The 17,560-nt window shown below is 36.4% G+C and overlaps 1 protein-coding gene across 2 annotated transcripts in view; it reads left to right on the top strand.

The window, feature by feature from the left end:
* Window positions 1-17,560, top strand: part of LOC127449486 (guanine nucleotide-binding protein G(i) subunit alpha-2) — a 71,978-nt gene that overhangs the window by 47,566 nt on the left and 6,852 nt on the right. For both annotated transcript variants that reach the window (XM_051712956.1, XM_051712955.1), the window contains exons 2-4: window positions 1,859-1,901; window positions 10,110-10,251; window positions 11,205-11,365. In XM_051712956.1, the coding sequence (XP_051568916.1) occupies window positions 1,897-1,901; window positions 10,110-10,251; window positions 11,205-11,365 (308 nt within the window). In that variant the 5' untranslated portion in view covers window positions 1,859-1,896. The remainder of the gene's footprint in view (window positions 1-1,858; window positions 1,902-10,109; window positions 10,252-11,204; window positions 11,366-17,560) is intronic.

Raw genomic sequence — 17,560 nt, 5'->3', positions numbered from 1 at the left:
ACCACTAGCTTCCATGTCTGACGCATGTAATTCCCCCACAGGTGAGTGACATCATCCAGGCTCCGCCTTCTGTGTTCATCAGTACTATCCCTAACTACCTCCTAATACTAGTAATTACTGTAGTTGTTGTAAATATAAAGTATGTAAATTAGGGCTGCAACTAATGATTATTTTGATAATCGATTAATCTAATGATTATTAGAATGATTATTCGACTATTTGGCGATTATTGCAACAGTTAATCATTAGCTCTTAACTGATTATTCAGCTTGTGCCCCGACTTAAAAGATTTTATTAAATGTGCTTACTAACAATAAAGAGGACAAAATCATCTTTTAAAAATACCTCTAAATGACATTCACTCAATTACAAGGAAAAATACATTTTTTACTGAATTAAACTTAATAAATTCACTGCAAAAAATCCTATTGTTATCAAGTGTTTTTGTCTTGTTTCCCATTTAAAATTGTCTAAAAATCCTTAAAACAAGATACATTTACTTGAGAAGCAACATATAGATATTTAGACTTGCTTTAAAAGAATGTATCTTAAATATAAGTGTATTTTGTATATAAGTGTATTTTTTCACTTGGTTATACTTCTGCGAGTGCAGTAAAGACAAAATATACTTATATTCAAGACCTGTTCTCTAAAATCAAGTCTAAATATCTTATATGCTGCTTCTCAGGTGAATGCATCTTGTTTTAAAGGATTTTTAGATATTTTAAAATATTTGTATTTTTAATATTATATTCAACATTCTCAGATAACAATTTTTTTCTTCTGCAGTATAGCTGCTAAAGTAAATGTACGTTGTTTTAAAGGAGTTTTAGATATTTATATAGGAAAAATGTATTTTGTTGCAGTGTATAATGGGGCGAAGACTACCCTCTCTCACCTTTCTGTTCACTTCAATCCATCTTTAACTCACAAAAAAACAATCTCTCTCTTATTAATGAAGCTGCGTATTGCCAATTTTCTTCACGATAAGAAATGCACAGTGACACATATATTATGATTCAATAAGTCACGAGCCATCACGTTATAATCTAGCTGCAGCATGCGCGCGTGAGGGGGAGGAGCGTCCCGGCACCAGTGTGTGCATCAGCCGGATGCAATTTCAGTCTCTCCCCCTTAGATCGGGACATTCGCACAACTCATAGAAGAGCTGCTGACTGCACAGACAAAAGCCAGTTTCAGAGTTTGTAGTTATTTACATGATCTGCTTCTGTATTATTTGAACTTTAATAAAGATATAACACATTAAATATAGCTGCATTTAAGATGTAACACCGGCGTGTTTCCTTTAAAGAGCTCCGGCTCCGCTTATTCCACAACGAGAGTGCTTCTGTATTTACTTATTTTGTGTTTTTGCATTATAATTCCCTCATACTTTGCGACCTACATCAGCTGAAGCTGTTTGGAAAGTTTAGAGTGCATCTGGACTGTGATCTGTGTAATTCTTCCTCTCCTCAGTCAGGCAGGAGCTGCAGTGCTGCTCTCGTGTGCAATTATTAGAGTTTAATGTGATCTCATGTTATGTTAAATGAGATCAAATGACTATTCGACAACGAACATTTTTGGCGACAATTTTTTATTTTTTTTTATTGTCGATAACGTCGACTAAGCGTCCCAGCCCTAATGTAAATGTAGAACAGTACTGTAAAATAAAGTGCTACCCATTTGTCAATCTTGCAGCCGTAATATGTTGTTTAATATGTTATTTCAATAGGAAATGTGTCAACACTGTAACTGTCTATTCTGCAATAAGTATTTTAATGGATATATCAAGTAATTACTCCTATTTGTTTGTTTTTTTAAGTCGCTTGAATTAAATGAATTTCCTCTCTCTCTGCAGGTGCCGGTGAATCAGGAAAGAGCACCATTGTCAAACAGATGAAGTGAGTAGGAAAGTTAATCTTTTTATACATGATTTATCTCCAAAAATTTTGTTTTGGTACACTTTTCAAGTCCATAAGCTCTTTGCACATGAAAATAACATCTTGCAATTGTTCTTGAGGCCTGATGAGTTAGGATCAGTGAGAATAATTTGGCTCATTGCAGCTGCACAGATCATTAAAGTACACAGTCTGTTTATAATGTTGTCTAAATATATGTATTCAGGGAACTATGGACATATAACAATGCAGAATGCACAAGAAAAATAAAAAAATAACCGCATACAACTGAGCATAACTGCAAAAAAAAAAAAAAAAAAACGGTCTCAAAATCCTCTTCAACAGCGCAAGTGTCGCAAGCCCTTCCAACATTTAATTACATGCAGGATATGAATGATAGATATCTATAATTCAGTTTTCACTAGTTAAAATGCTAATTCTTGATCGACGTAATTACGTTTGCACTAGTAAAAATGTTAATTATCAAAAATGACGTCATTACTTACAGAAATATAGATTTTCATATCAAAGTGGAATTTCAACTACTAAAAAAAATACGATTTTTAATATTTGTAACTGCGTATTCTCTAGTTGAATTTCACAATGATCTGTCATTTACTCCTGTTTAAAACACAATTACAGAAATCTATGATTCATTTAGTACAAGTTCCAAAATACATGTCATGCGCATATCAGCTTACTAACTTGTGTAAGTAATGTTCTACTTGCTTGTAAAAAGGATATTTTTTTCATATGAATCAAATATTGTTTCTACTAAAAATGTCCATGTAATTTAAGATGTTTTAAAATGCATTCTTACTAGTTTCACATTACAGATATCTGACATTTTTATTGCTATTATTGAAAACCAAATTCCAGATATCAACAGTTAGCATTTCACTAGTAGTAATTCCACTGCTGTTCTCAATAATTAGCTTTATAACTTTCGAAAATTGGATTATAGATATCTACAGTTCATCTCCTGCACATGATTAAATGCCAAAAAGGCTTGCGATTACACGAGGAGTTATGGGCAATATTAGCGCAAAAATTAATGCATAGATGCTCACTTCTATGCTTAGCGTACTATTTTCAACTATTTGATCATGCATACTAATTTGGATGCATTTTATGCAAGAGTTGATGCAGCCTATGTGTCCATTTTCCAAATAGGTGGTTTCTATCAGTCCATACAGCAGGGGTCGGCAACCTGTTTGACATGGAGTGCCATTTTTTATTTTCCTGGTTAATGGCTGTGCCTACGGCAAAAAAACATGCAAATGTATGCAGTTTTCCGAAGTATGAGTTCACTTGAAAAATTCTATTTTGCATTTTTCTAATTTAATCGTTTATTTTTCCATTACAAATTATATTATCAGCATAACAGTTTGTGTAAAGCCCGATGATTATGATATCAGGGGCATGTTTACAATTTCTGAGGCCCCAAGCAACCGACCAGCCCGGGGCCCCAATTTCTAACATTTTTGCTTAACAAATAAAATTGATTTTAAACTATAATTTAAAATTCCTCCTATCAGCCATTACAACCAAGTACATTCAAAATGTTTAAAGAAATAAAAATCTAGTTAAAGATAATACATGTTTTCCAGTTTTCCCACAATAAAGCAGCAATACATATATTTTTACAAAACAATCATTTTTTATGAACAGGGTGTGCAAAACCTACTACTTCACTCACTAGCATTTTGGAATTCAGTTGTCATTTATTATTATAACCCAACAATGATTTATTGTTGTCCAGTTTGTCAGTATAATATGATACAGTATTATGTTTTATAACTTTGAGGATTTATTGTATATAATGGTAATATATTTCTGTCTTATTTACTTTTTCACCTGGAGGCTGCAGTATATTGTTCAACATGTTGCAAAAGGCAGTATTTTATGTAAGCATCGTAGGCAACATTCGTAGCAGTAAACATACAAGGCACGGCGGCCCCTCAGCACACTAGAGCGGAAGGGGGGAATAATTTTGTTTATCAAGCGCTGAAATTTGCTTGGTGCAGAATCTGGAATAATTAATTTCTTACATTTATATAGCCCTTTTCTAGACGCTCAAAGCACTTTACACAGTATAGGGGGAATCTCCTTAACCACCACCAGTGTGCAACATCCACCTGGATGATGCGGCGGCAGCCATAGTGCGCCAGATCGCCCACCACACACTAGCTATTGATGGAGAGGAGAGAGTAGAGTGATGTAGACAATTCAGGGATGAGGATTATTAGGAGGACATGATAAATAAGGGCCAATGGGGGGCATTTGTCTAGGACACCGGGGTATACCCCTACTCTTTACGAGAAGTGCCCTGGGATTTTTAATGACCACAGAGAGTCAGGACCTGGGTTTAACGCCTCATACGAAAGATGGTGCTTTTTTACAGTATAGTGTCCCCGTCATTATTCTGGGGCATTAGGACCCACACAGACCACAGGGTGAGCACCCCCTGCTGGCCTCCCTAATACCTCTTCCTGCAGCAACCATAGTTTTCCCCAGGAGGTCTCCCATCCAGGTACTGGCCAGGCTCAACCCTGCTTAGTTTTAGTGGGCAACCAGGCAAGAGCTGCAGGGTGATATGGCTGCAGGCCATAATGTTAAACATTGTTACAGTCACCTCTTTGCAACCTGAACTTGTTCAGAACATTAAATCTTTGTAGCACCTGCGCTAAAAACAATCAAGATGCAGCACAACGAATTAAACAGAACGCAGGTGTCTCAATATGCGTTTTTGAGACCTGAAGTTATTTTCAAGTTATTTATAACTTGACACAGTGTCTAAAAATATTCCAGTCCTGCGTGAGACACTGAAGAAATAGCAAGATGTGGTGCAGCAGGTATAGACATTCGTCCAGTGCGCGTTTACAAAGGAAAACATTGGAAAATCTGAGCAGATGCACGCAAAAACATGTTCGGTGTGAACGGCCCCTAGCACATCCATTCACGCGTATGTGACTGAGAGCGCGTGGGTGAAATAAATTGAGAAGGACTGTATATTTTTTCATAAATTACAAACCCGAACACAATCCTACTTGAAAAACTGACTTTAAAACCCGGCGGACCTCTAATGTGAACAGCTCTGAGAGTGCTGACAACAAGGTATTTTCACCGTACGTGTACCCAAAACAACATGTCACCCCTCACGCGGTTTTTGAGAGAGGAGCAGACTATTTTATTTATATGAAGTTTTTCACACCTGCATTCCAATCTACATCTTGATGTAATCCTTCCTCATGATCACACAGCGTGTTTTCATCAGCTGAATGGGAGACTAAACACTATTAAAGTGTGACGAGACATGCAAGCCATTCGCGCATTACAAGCCGATCAACTCTTTAGGCCTTTTATTTCCAGGGTTAATTCATATTTTGAATAGACTCAGATTTTTGGACCTCATGATGTGGGTTTATGTTTTCTCTTTTAATCGTTTAATGTAATTTTGAGTGTGACTGGTTTAAGGACAGTGTACCTGTATGCTGGGTTTGAAATCTCAAGGATTAATAGTGGTGTTTTCCTTTTTATATTACGTGTTGTTCTGAAAGCAAAAATAAATAAATGAAACATGGAATGTAGGCTGTCATCTGCGCAGTCTGACCGAAGCAAAGCGGGCGTGTTTACTTGCACGATTAACCGAAAGTGAAGCGCTACCGGCTCGTGATGTGTGAATGTCTTGCACGCGCTGCACGAGTCTGTTGGGTATACTGCAGTCTCGTCACATTTTAACTTTTTGCTTAGTCTCCCATTCAGCTCATGAAAACACGCTGCGTGATGATGAGGAAGGATTACATCAAATTATAGACTGGAATGCAGGTGCGGAATTTATATAAATAAAATAGTCTACTCCTCTCTCGCCGTTGCTGGTGTGCCAGTGATTGCCACAGGTTGCCGACCTCTGCCATACAGTAACAATGAGCATCTTTGTGGCTTTTCATAGGTAATTTAGAACAATAATTGTAACCACTTAACTGGTTTTTGAAAAGGTTTGATTAAATTACAACTGCTGCGTTCATCCATGCATTTAAGTTGTATTTCTTCTGTAACCAATTTAAATATTTCTTTTTACATTTACACAATTGAAAAAGGAGGGAAATAATATAATTTAGAGTAGGGAGAACAGTCAGAGGTCATTGTTTTTTAGGGCTGGGTGTTGATACAGATTTCCCGATTCAATATCGATTCATTTGGGTTTATTTAAGTTAAAATGTCCCTTTTACCTACATACTATAAAATAAATTATCTCCCAGCTAATGCTGTAAATAATACAGCGGATGTTTTATCTAGGTACATTTAGGAATATATTAATTTTACAAATTATATTTTATTACTTTTTCGTCATTTGTCAAATTTTAGCTTTTTTAAAAATGAACAAATAAATGTATTCAATCAATAAATAAGATATATTTCATATATAAAGTTTTGTTACATATTTATTGTTAAATTGCAATAAATTGTTAAAGTATTTACATTGATTTGTTGAACACGTGCTAAAACCGGTACTGTCTCTTTAACAAAAACGGCATTTCAGCGGCATTAAATGAGTGCATGTTAACTAGAGGGGACTCGAAATTTACCTCATCTATACGATGCATGGTTAGAATTAAATGAGTATTTTTTTTGTAGTTGTTTTTGATCAACATTTCACTGTAAAGAACAGAAAGGGTATTGAAAAAGACAGTGTTCAATGACAAATGGGTTGTGTGGATCTCGTCTTGGACACACATTACACGGAACAACTTTTACTCTCAACACGCTGTCAAAGGATCTCGTCGCTGAACACTTCACAATTAAACTACACAATTACTGGTGAGTGAAATGTAAACTTTTACCAGCCAGTTGCCAAATATATTCACTTTAGTTGCATAGTGTGAAATTTGGTTGCAAGTGCGAGTGATTTCCTCCCATTGTAGTAGAGGGTTGCGCATTGATTGAAATATCGATCTTGGGATTTAAGGATCAATATCAAGATCGTTCAAATGAAGATTGTGATTAATCAGAAAAACAATATTTTTACCCACCCCTTATGGTTTTGTATGATAAATGAATAATTGACTTTTTGAGTGTAAATCATCGGGGCTACATTGAATATCTTCGCAAGATCTTTTACACAATGTTAGTAACCATTTGTAGCACACAGAGAATTAAAAGCCTTGAATGGCTTAATTTACATTCCTTTTGGGCTGCTAGGCTCTAAATCAATATTTCATGAGAGGAGAGCTGCACACAGTTACACACAGGTAATTAATGCAGGTTTAAACACAGCGTTACAAAGACAATAAGTGTTACCATCACTCCACAGAGTTTTAATAACACTGATTGACATTTTCAGAGTGGCTTTTTATTTCTAGGTTGTTTTAATGAACGTGATTTCAAACAACATGTCTATACGGCTATTTGCCAATTTCTGATTTGCTGACTCGAGTAGACTTCAAAATGTGCTGACGCTGATAAATCTTGAATTGAATGATGCAAGTTCCCAATCCAGTACTGAACTTTCATTTCCTTAATCTTTGCTTTGCTTGACAATTAATTTACTTGCAGTATAAAGTAAATAATGTATTACATTGTGTTGTGGACATTTTCAAAAATCCATTAATTTCACTGTGTTTCTAATTTTGCCTCTCTTCCACACTAGAACAACGTTTTCTTGACTGAAAATGTAGCACTTTGGAAACACTTTGCATTGCTGCATATTTCGAAATTGTAGTTTCTAAATGAAAATGTATCAGTGTTGATGTTGCCTTAGATTTGTTATGCTGGATAACTGATATGATTGCCGATATTCTTTTTTTAAAATTAATTAATTAATTTGTTTATCCCCTTTTCTCCCAATTTGGAATGCTCAATTCCCACTACTTAGTAGGTCCTCATGGTGGCGCGGTTACTCACCTCAATCTGCTTCTGAGACAGTCAATCCGTGCATCTTATCACGTGGCTCATCGTGCATGACACCGCGGAGACTCCCAGCATGTGGAGGCTCATGCTACTCTCCGCGATCCATGCTTACCAACTTACCACGCGCCCCACTGAGAGCGAGAACCACTAATCGTGACCACGAGGTGGTTACCCCATGTGACTCTACCCTGCCTAGCAACCGGGCCAATTTGGTTGCTTAGGAGACCTGGCTGGAGTCACTCAGCACACCCTGGACTCGAACTCGCGACTCCCAGGGTGGCTCAGCGAGTATTGATGCTGACTGGCCCACGATATATATATATAGGCAACAAAAGTATGCTTCAGTTTTTTGAGTGCAGCTACTTCTCATGCATAGTGTGTGTTGCGTAAATTTGCATCTGCGTGGACTGTCATTTTTGTAACACCATGCACCAGTACATGTCTGTGCGCGTTGCCGGCACAAGCATCTGGAGTTCACTGTTCTAAAGAGTATCACAAAACAGTCGTGCAGTGCATGCGTTGAATGCATCAGTACGGTCTCATGGTCAATAGAGTATACTTTGAATAGCTGGAACCGTGCATGTGCGGAAAAAAAAAAAAGATAATATTGTATTTACGTTGGAAAAATGAAGGTCTTATATTATCAGCTTCCAATATTTACTTAATTTGACTGATATGAATACAAAATAATGGATTTTAACTGCCAGCTAATTATCACAAAATAAACCCCCACTGATTGGTACTGATTTGAGTTTAAATGATTATTTTATGTGAGAAGCAGGCGTAGAGTGTTTCGAGAGACATGAAACTAGCACAGCTAAATTATACAGTTTAGCAGACTGTATACAAAAATATTTGAGTTCAGAATGTTGCGATTGACTAATCAGAATCAATTATTCCAGATAACTGTGTGATACTGGTGAGATCACGTCATATCAGAATTACCACAATTATGAGATGGCAACTATGAGATTCTTCTTGGTATTTGTCCGTGTCTTGGGAGCTCGAAAGGCGTTTGTATCTATGACAACACTCGTAACACAGAATCTTGCCATTTCTGACATGATGTGAATGCATCATGAAAATAATATATCGATTTTAAAAAAAAAGAAAAAAAGAAATGATAATCATAGTGAATGCGTTGTGGTCACCGATATAAGGCTCTTTTTTCGTAAGCCCGCAATGTGCAGCGCTACACGCAAAGACAGTGCGCTATGTCTTATCCAGTTTTTGTGAGCGCTAATTTTAAGTGCAATTTTCGTGCCAGTGCAAAGCGCAAGTGGTCGTGGGTGGGAGTGTTTGCGCCATCTGTAGGCGTATTCTATGTAAATGATGTGGCGCAAAACGCAATTAGCTATTTTCCTGAGAAATAGGTCATTGCGCTAAGATGTTTCAAAAGCACATCTGTTTTCAGTGCAAAGTCTTAACTCAGTTCCTGCATTTGCAGTTTGGAGATTCCACCAGCAGGTGGTAATAAAGTTAATGTCCAAACTATATAACAATATAGTGGAACATTAAACATCATCAGTTTTATGAGACAAAAATATATTACATTTGTGTTAAACTATCTAGTCTAAGTCATGGTTTATTTTTCAGTTATTATTATTGTTTATATTTACAATTGTATTTATGATATAATTTGTATTGGTATTTTTCCACCTGTTGTTGTAGAGTGATTTTTAAGTTACTGCAAAAGAGGCCGGTGGAAGAAGTTGGAGAGGGTAAAATGTTTGGATTTGATGTTTTTTTGTTTTTGTATTTTTAACTACATTATTTAGATTATATTTTTGTTTAGTTTGAAGTGTCATTTGAATTTAGAAACATCTTTGGTTTAATTTATTTGTGCTTCAATAAATTAATAAAATTTTTCTAAATCAGAATCGGCCAGTAGATGTGACGTGCGTGCCGATACAATCACTGTTAATACTAGCCATGATTTGTGTGTCAGTAGATGAAAATAGGACACAGATGCTGATGCTGAAATAACCAGAGAAAAACCTCAGAATTAAATTGCACTTGACCCAGCCCATTAGCGCTTGGCAAGCACAATTTCACCAAACCCTTTTGCGCCTAGACTTTGTGTATGCTTGCATGAAAATCCCAAAACTTCATGGCCATGCCCACTAACTTGCGCTTATGACTTAAAGCATAGTACTGCACTTAGCACTAAAATAGTGCCCAAAGTGCTCATCCCTATTTTACATCTGACATTACCAAATAACATTTTAACATGTTTTGATGATGAAAAGGGCCTACATTTTTTTTTTTTTTTTTAACTCACACATTCTGGCCTCTGTTTAGGATTATCCATGAAGATGGCTACTCAGAAGATGAGTGTAAGCAGTACAGAGCCGTAGTCTACAGCAACACCATCCAGTCCATAATGGCCATTATTAAAGCCATGAGCAACCTTAAGATAGACTATGGAGATACAGCAAGAGTGGTAAGACGCCTGTACACCTGGACACAATGTCTGAGGTGAATATGTAGGTCATGGTGGGATTCTGTAAGTAAATAATTTATAGAGCACAGCACATTGTATTAACCTTACATTTCTGATGTCCAGGTTTAATGTTTCACTTATAATGTCAGTTCAGTGCAATATTTCTAACACAACTGAATGTGAGAAAACAAAAATATCACATAAAAACATGCGCAATTAATCAAATTAAAATCTCGATATGTCCAAGTGTGATGATTAAACCCCAAAAGGCTGCTATTTAATTAATTAAATATATAATCTGCATGTGCTGTGTGCTTCAAAATGAATGTGTGAAGCTGCCACTCGTACACTGAAAACACCTCATCATGAGCATCACGCGTGTATGTGTGTAGTAGATGACAGTGAGCAGAGCGCTCTGAAGCGTGCAGCACATACAGACTTTATATTTATTTGAATGAAATCATAGCTTTTTGGGGTTTAATAAACACACAGGGCCATGTAGTGAACTGCTTATCCAGAGGAGAGAAACTACAGTCAAAAACTGCAAAAAAATAATTTCTAATTTCTTTAATTGGATTTTGTGTTGAAATATGACTTCCATGCAATTCACCCGATACTAAATTGGATTATGGAATATGTTGGATATATATTGGATACCTTTGCTCTCCTCACCACTTCCCTTCCAGAAAGTACAATGGTATTACTCTAAAAGTATACCATGGAAATGGTATGGTGATACTATGGTTGTTGGAACACTTCTATTATGATAATATTATGAAGAATCCCACAATACCATTTGTATACATATGCTAAGTACCATGTTTTGAGATAATGGTAATCAAATACCATTGTGTATATCAAAGTACCATCTGATACCATCATTGAAATAATTATACTCCAGTTTATTTGCATCCGCTGCATACTTTCTCGTTATATCTTGTGTGTATGTACAGGACGACGCACGGCAGCTGTTTGCGCTTTCTGCCGCAGCAGAGGAGCAGGGAATCTTAACCGATGATTTGGCTAACGTGATTCGCAGACTGTGGGGTGACAGCGGGGTGCAGGGCTGTTTCATCCGCTCCAGAGAATATCAACTCAATGACTCTGCTGCATAGTATGTTTCCACCTGCACACAAAGCTTTTCCAGCTTTACAGCACACGTTGCATGTACACACACACACAAAAACACACATACAGACAGACAGTGTGTTAACGCAGACTTCAAATTGTACCTAATAACTACTATATCAGGGTAAAATCATTGTAATGAACAACCTTGTGAATAAATGCCTTAATATACTGCCCTACAAAGGCAAAACACAGTAACTACTAGAGCTACACCGATGTATCGGCCAAACATCTGTATCAGTCGAGAAAAGCAATTATCTGTACTATTGGACATCTGCAGATTGTCTAAAAACAGCAAATGATCTTATTTCCTGTCAAAAGGGGGAAGAAATATGCCAGTATCAGTACCAAACTAGCAGTATCGGTACTGGCAGAAGTTGTTCTAAATAATTGGATATTGGTATCGGCACACACATTTTGTATCGGTGCATCCTAGTAATTGAAGCCGTTTTCAGTGTTGCTGTAGTTTTTTCGATTGTCCAACCAAATGAGTTGTACATGCACACATGGTAATGCACTGTTTAAATATGTACATGATATGTACGTGCCTAAAAGCCATAAACAATGACTTGACACTTGACTTGTTTGCCTAAAAAGGAAAATTCTCTTATCATTTACTCACCCTCATCCCATCCCAGATGTGTACGAATTTATTTCTTCAGCAAAACACAAATGAAGATTTTTAGAAGAATATCTCAGCTCTGTAGGTTTATACAATACAACTGAATAGTGGCCAGAACTTTTAAGCTCCAAAAAGCACATAAAGACAGCATAAGGGTAATCCATAAGACTCCAGTGGTTTAATCCATGTCTTCAGAAGCGATATGATAAGTGTGGGTGAGAAACAGATCAATATTTAAGTCCTTTTTTACTAGAAGACCAGCCTTCTGTGCATTCACGAAAGGACCGAGTTCTTTTTATTTAGTTTTTTGGCAATTTGCATTCTTTGTGCATTTCGCCACTTACTGGGCTGTTGTACAAATGCGATTAATTTATTTCTTTCCTTTATCCCTCTGTTTTTTTTCTCTTCCCTGCCCAGTAGGTGGCGAAATGCACAAAGAATGCGAATCAGCAAAAAACAAAATAAAAAGAACTCGGTCCTCTCATGAACTTATGGATTACTTCTATGCTGCTTTTATGTGATTTTTGGAGCTTCAAAGTTCCATGGCCAGCATTCACTTGCATTGTATGGACCTACAGAGCTGAAATATTCCTTTAAAGATCTTCATTTGTGTTCAGCAGAAGAAAGAAAGTCATACACATCTGGGATGGCATGAGGGTGTGTAAATGATGAGAGAACTTTCATTTTTGGGTGAACTATTCCTTTAAAAATAGTTCCTCGAACAGGATGAGAAGTAAGGTTGTGAAGATTTTCTTGCAGCACAGTGTAACTCTTGAAAGAGATCAGATTAAGAAATCTTCACTCTCTTGACATTTAAACATTCCTTTCATCCCTGATATGAAACATTGGAGTTGTTGGGCAGGTAGGCTGTCACACTCCTCGGGCTAAACAGCTGAAAGCCCCGGCACTCTCTCTCTCTGTCCATCATATGATCTTCTTCTTGAAACCTTCTGAAGTGATGCCCATTTAAAAGCACTGCTGTGGGGAAAACACTGTCATTCTAGGAAATAAGCTTGAACACGCATGAAATTTACATGTATATTTGGTCATCAAGCAGACGCTTTTATCCAAAGCGACTTACAAATTAGGAACACAACAATCAATTTGTCATACAAAAGTCAACAGTATATGCAGTATCGCAATGCCAAGTTTCAAGAGTAGCTGAAGTAGTATAAAAGCTAGCACAGAATTATTGTTAATTAAATAGGGAATTGATGAGAAATGAGAATTAACTAGGGAAAATTCTGGGTCCTTCAATCTAGTTTGTTAAAAAAACAAGATTATTTTTGTTTTTCGTTTCTGATTTTAATGATAAATTATTGTAATTATGGATGAAATACTGCAATTCTTAAATATTTACTTGTTTGGTGATCAGAGGAGTGTCATTTCAACGTTCCTCAAGACATGCAGTTGTTTTTTACTTTGAATTTGTAGAAGTGTTGTGCTTTTTCTGTTTTCATATACTGTATTTTGAACTTTGTTGCCTTAAAGGGACAGATTACCCAAAAATGAACATTCTGTCTTCATTTACTCATCCTCATGTTGTTACAAACCTGTATGACTTTCTTCCATTGAACACAAAAGGAGATGTTAGACATTTACCAAAAAAAGATGCAAGGGGTGAGTAAGTGTTGACAGAAATGTAATTTTTTGATGAACTATCCCCTTTAAGTCCATTTGACTTTTAAAAAAAATTACTCAACATGAAATCCAAATTGACATTATTTACTTTCTTAATACATGTTCCTGGTCTTATAGTACATGATCAGGCCACATTATTTCAAATATTTTTGTATTTTATTTTTATAACCTTTCATTGTAATGTAATAGCTTTGCCTCTGAAACGACTTTCCTTTTCGGCTAACGCCCTCCCCTTCATCCACGTGTCATATATAGACCACCTACTATAGAGACCTGGCATATTAAAAAATATTCCACCCTACATTCCACCGCACTGAATATCCTGTGTCACTTAGAGGAGATACGTCATATTAAAGAAATACAATGGATTGCGATGGCGAACATCTTTTAGTGTTTATTTTGAAAATATTTTTCTGTATCCCTTCTAAATTGTCTTCTCCACTTTATCAAAAGCATTTTATAGTGGACATCTACCTCAAGGCATTTCCGAGTATCTTATTTAGATTGATTGATTCTGTGTGCTTCAAATGTCGAAAACAGTAGAGAAATACTGCATGATATTGATGATATTTGTGTTGACATGCATATGCACTGTGTGCCACAGGGAACAGAGGTGAAGATTAGAGCTGATCGGTCTGTGATCATGGGCACATTTCTGCATGTCCTCTGTCATGCTGACTTAACTTGCCACATGCTTGTGAATATATATGGGTGAATCCCACGAAAACACGTTTTTGAGTCATATTTCACCCTACAATCAAAAGGAAAAAATATTAAAATTACCCTTCTAGGCACAGAGTTTTTATTTATTTATTTATTAAAAGCAGCATCAATTATCAACAGTACTATGATGTATACTTTACCATTTAAATAATTTTCCTGTTTTTTTTTTTTGTTTTTTTCTCCTATAGAGCGCAAAAGTGCCCACTCACTTTTTCAGCCATCTTGGTTCCGAAAGTATTTCCCCATTCATTTTATTCCATAGGGATTGCATAAAATCCTTCATAAAAGAGGTGTAAGCCATAAACCAAATCAACCAGCTCCGAGGTGAATAACAACATTACAAACTTTGATTTGAAGCAAAAAGTACTTGAAAATCTGACAAAAAGACAAAGGTACAAGATTCTGAATTTAACGTCTTCAATGAGAGAATGAACTACAATCCCATGAAGCATTGAAGAATGATGTAATCTAATTATAAATGTTAAAAAATTGTTTAAAGTTGCTGATTATAGTCAAGTCAAATTTATTTGTATAGCGCTTTTCACAACTTTTTCAAAACAGCTGTACATGAAATTATGCTAAAATATAAAATTGATGAATATAATAGCAATAATATTTATTGATGTTTAGAATGATTAGTGGTTAAAATTTGTAAACTAAGTAAGTGTTGTGGGTCAATGGTTAAACAAAATGATAAAACTGTAAGTTTTAGTGTTTAAGTCCTTAAAGTCATCACGAATTAACTGAGGAAATACACGTAGATGCATTGTCCTTTTGATTTGGATGATGAGGGCTTTTGTTAGTGGTTAATTCATTTTCTACTTAGTTCATTATTTATTTATTATTTAAGAGAGTGTTGTCCCTCCTTTGACCAAGTTGATATAGGTATCATTAAGTGAGGAGCATCGCAGTCCGGCTGGAAGCTTATGGCAGGTAATTTTGGTGAACTCCATCCTGAGCCCATGCTTCAGACAGTGGCTCATGAAGAATCCCATGACTTTGAGTTTGCATCAGTTCATCCTCTGTGAAGTTCATCTTAGTCGACTGAAGTGAAGTCTGGCTGGCACGTGCTGCAGTTGGTCATCATCACTTAGCAACACAGTGGGAGTCAGACATCAGTCAGGACCGGAGATGGATCTGGCAGGCTCTGGTATCCTCAGGGATATAATTTAGAGAGGGAAAGAAGTAGAATAAAATTAACGTAGATGCCATTCACTTTAAAGCAGGGTTAAAGAATAAGAGAAGTGTTTTCAGTTCTGGCAGACCTAAGTAAAGCAGCATAACTGTGAATTGAGGGATAAATTAGGTGTATGCCTGGCTGAATAGATAAGTCTTAAAATAGACTTAAACTGAGAGAGTGTGTCTGAGTTCCGATCACTGCTAGGAAGTCTATTCCACAGTTTAGGAGCCAAATATGAAAATGATCTCCTTCCTTTTGTAGATTTTGATATTCTCGGTATTGTTAACAGGCCGGAGTTTTGCTATCGTAGTGAGCATGATGGATTATAGCATGATAGGTCACTTATGTACTTTGGAGCTAGACAATTCAAAGCTTTGTAAGTAATTAACAGAATTTTTAAATTAATACGAAACTTAACCGGTATTGTCGGCATAACAGTAAAAACTAATTCCTTGGTTCCTGATAATGCCTCCAAGGGGGAGCATATATTGGGAGAAAAGCAGAGGCCCTAAATCTGATCCCTGTGGCACTCCATACTTAACTTTAATTTGATCTGACAGTTTCGCATTTACACAAAGTGGTAGTGGTCAGAGAGATAGGACCTAAACCATGCTAATGCCTGTCTACAAATGCCAACATAATTCTCAAGCCTATCCAAGAGAATTTCATGATCTGTGGTGTCAAAGGCAGCACAAAGATCTGAAAGCACTAGAAGAGAAATGCTGTCGTGGTCAGATGATAAGAGCAAGTCATTTGTAACTCTGATAAGTGCAGTCTCTGTACTGTGATGGGGCCTAAATCCTGACTGAAATTCTTTATATATACTGTACCAATTCTGTAAAAATAAACATAGTTGGGAAGACACTACCTTTTCTAGTATTTTCGACATAAATGGGAGATTTGAAATCGGCCTATAATTAGCCAATTCTTCTGGATCAAGCTGTGGTTTCTTTATAAGCGGTTTGATAACTGCCAGTTTAACCTTTCTTGGGACATGTCCTAAGGATAATAAGGAGTTAATAATATTAAGAAGAGGTTCTGAGATTATAGGAAACACCTCTTTTAGGAGTTTAGTCAGTATTGGGTCTAACATAATGTTATTGATTTTGATGTTTTGATTATTTTTGTTAGCTCTTCCTGACCTCTAACAGCGAAGGCTTGAAGTTCCTCATAGGGAATTATTTTAGTCTTCTGGGGTGCTGTGGCAGATGGATGCATAATTCCAAATTTGTTTCTGATTATTTCGATTTTATAAGTGTAGAAATTCAATAGAAATTCATAGAAATTCATGACAAAGTCATTACTACTATGCTGCGATGGAATATCTGGTTCAATCTAAGTTTTATTCCCAACCAATTTAGCCACAGTACTGAATAAACACATAGGATTGTTGTGGTAATTTTCTATGAGTTTGCTCAAATATGCAGACTTGGCAGTTTTAGAGCCTGTAGTTAGAGACACTGTCCTTCCATGCACCGCAAAATACCTTTAATTTTGTATTCTTCCACTTACACACTATTTTCCGAGCTGCTCTCTTGAGAACATGAGTGTGATCATTGTGTCATGGTGTGGGATTTTTCTCTTTAACTTTCTTTAATCGAGGGGGGGTGCAACACTATCTAGAGTGCTAGAGAAGACTATCCATATTTTCTGTGACAACATCAAGTTCTTCTGTACTTTTTGGCGTACTGAGTTAACTTGACTGGTAGCCAATGAAGAGGGGCCAGTATGGGAGTGATGTGTTCACTTTTCTTGGTTCCTCTTAAAAACATAGCTGCAGCATTTTTAACCATCTGTAAATGCAAAAGGGATGATTGGGATAGACCAAAGTAAAGAGAATTACAGTAAACCGTCGATTAACAACCTATGAGCTTATGGTAGGTCTGTCTTTAAAGGTTTGTAAGTTATCATTAAAGATCAATTCCCCTATGGAGAAAATGAATGGGATTTTTACTTTAGGAACAAAATCAAAACAAAAAATCTTAATGGTGCTTCTTTTTTTTGGCCAACCACTG

Source organism: Myxocyprinus asiaticus, chromosome 12 (assembly GCF_019703515.2).
Source record: "Myxocyprinus asiaticus isolate MX2 ecotype Aquarium Trade chromosome 12, UBuf_Myxa_2, whole genome shotgun sequence".
NCBI lineage: Eukaryota > Metazoa > Chordata > Actinopteri > Cypriniformes > Catostomidae > Myxocyprinus > Myxocyprinus asiaticus.
Note: the sequence above shows the minus strand (reverse complement) of the source record. Positions and strands in the feature narration are given on the sequence as shown.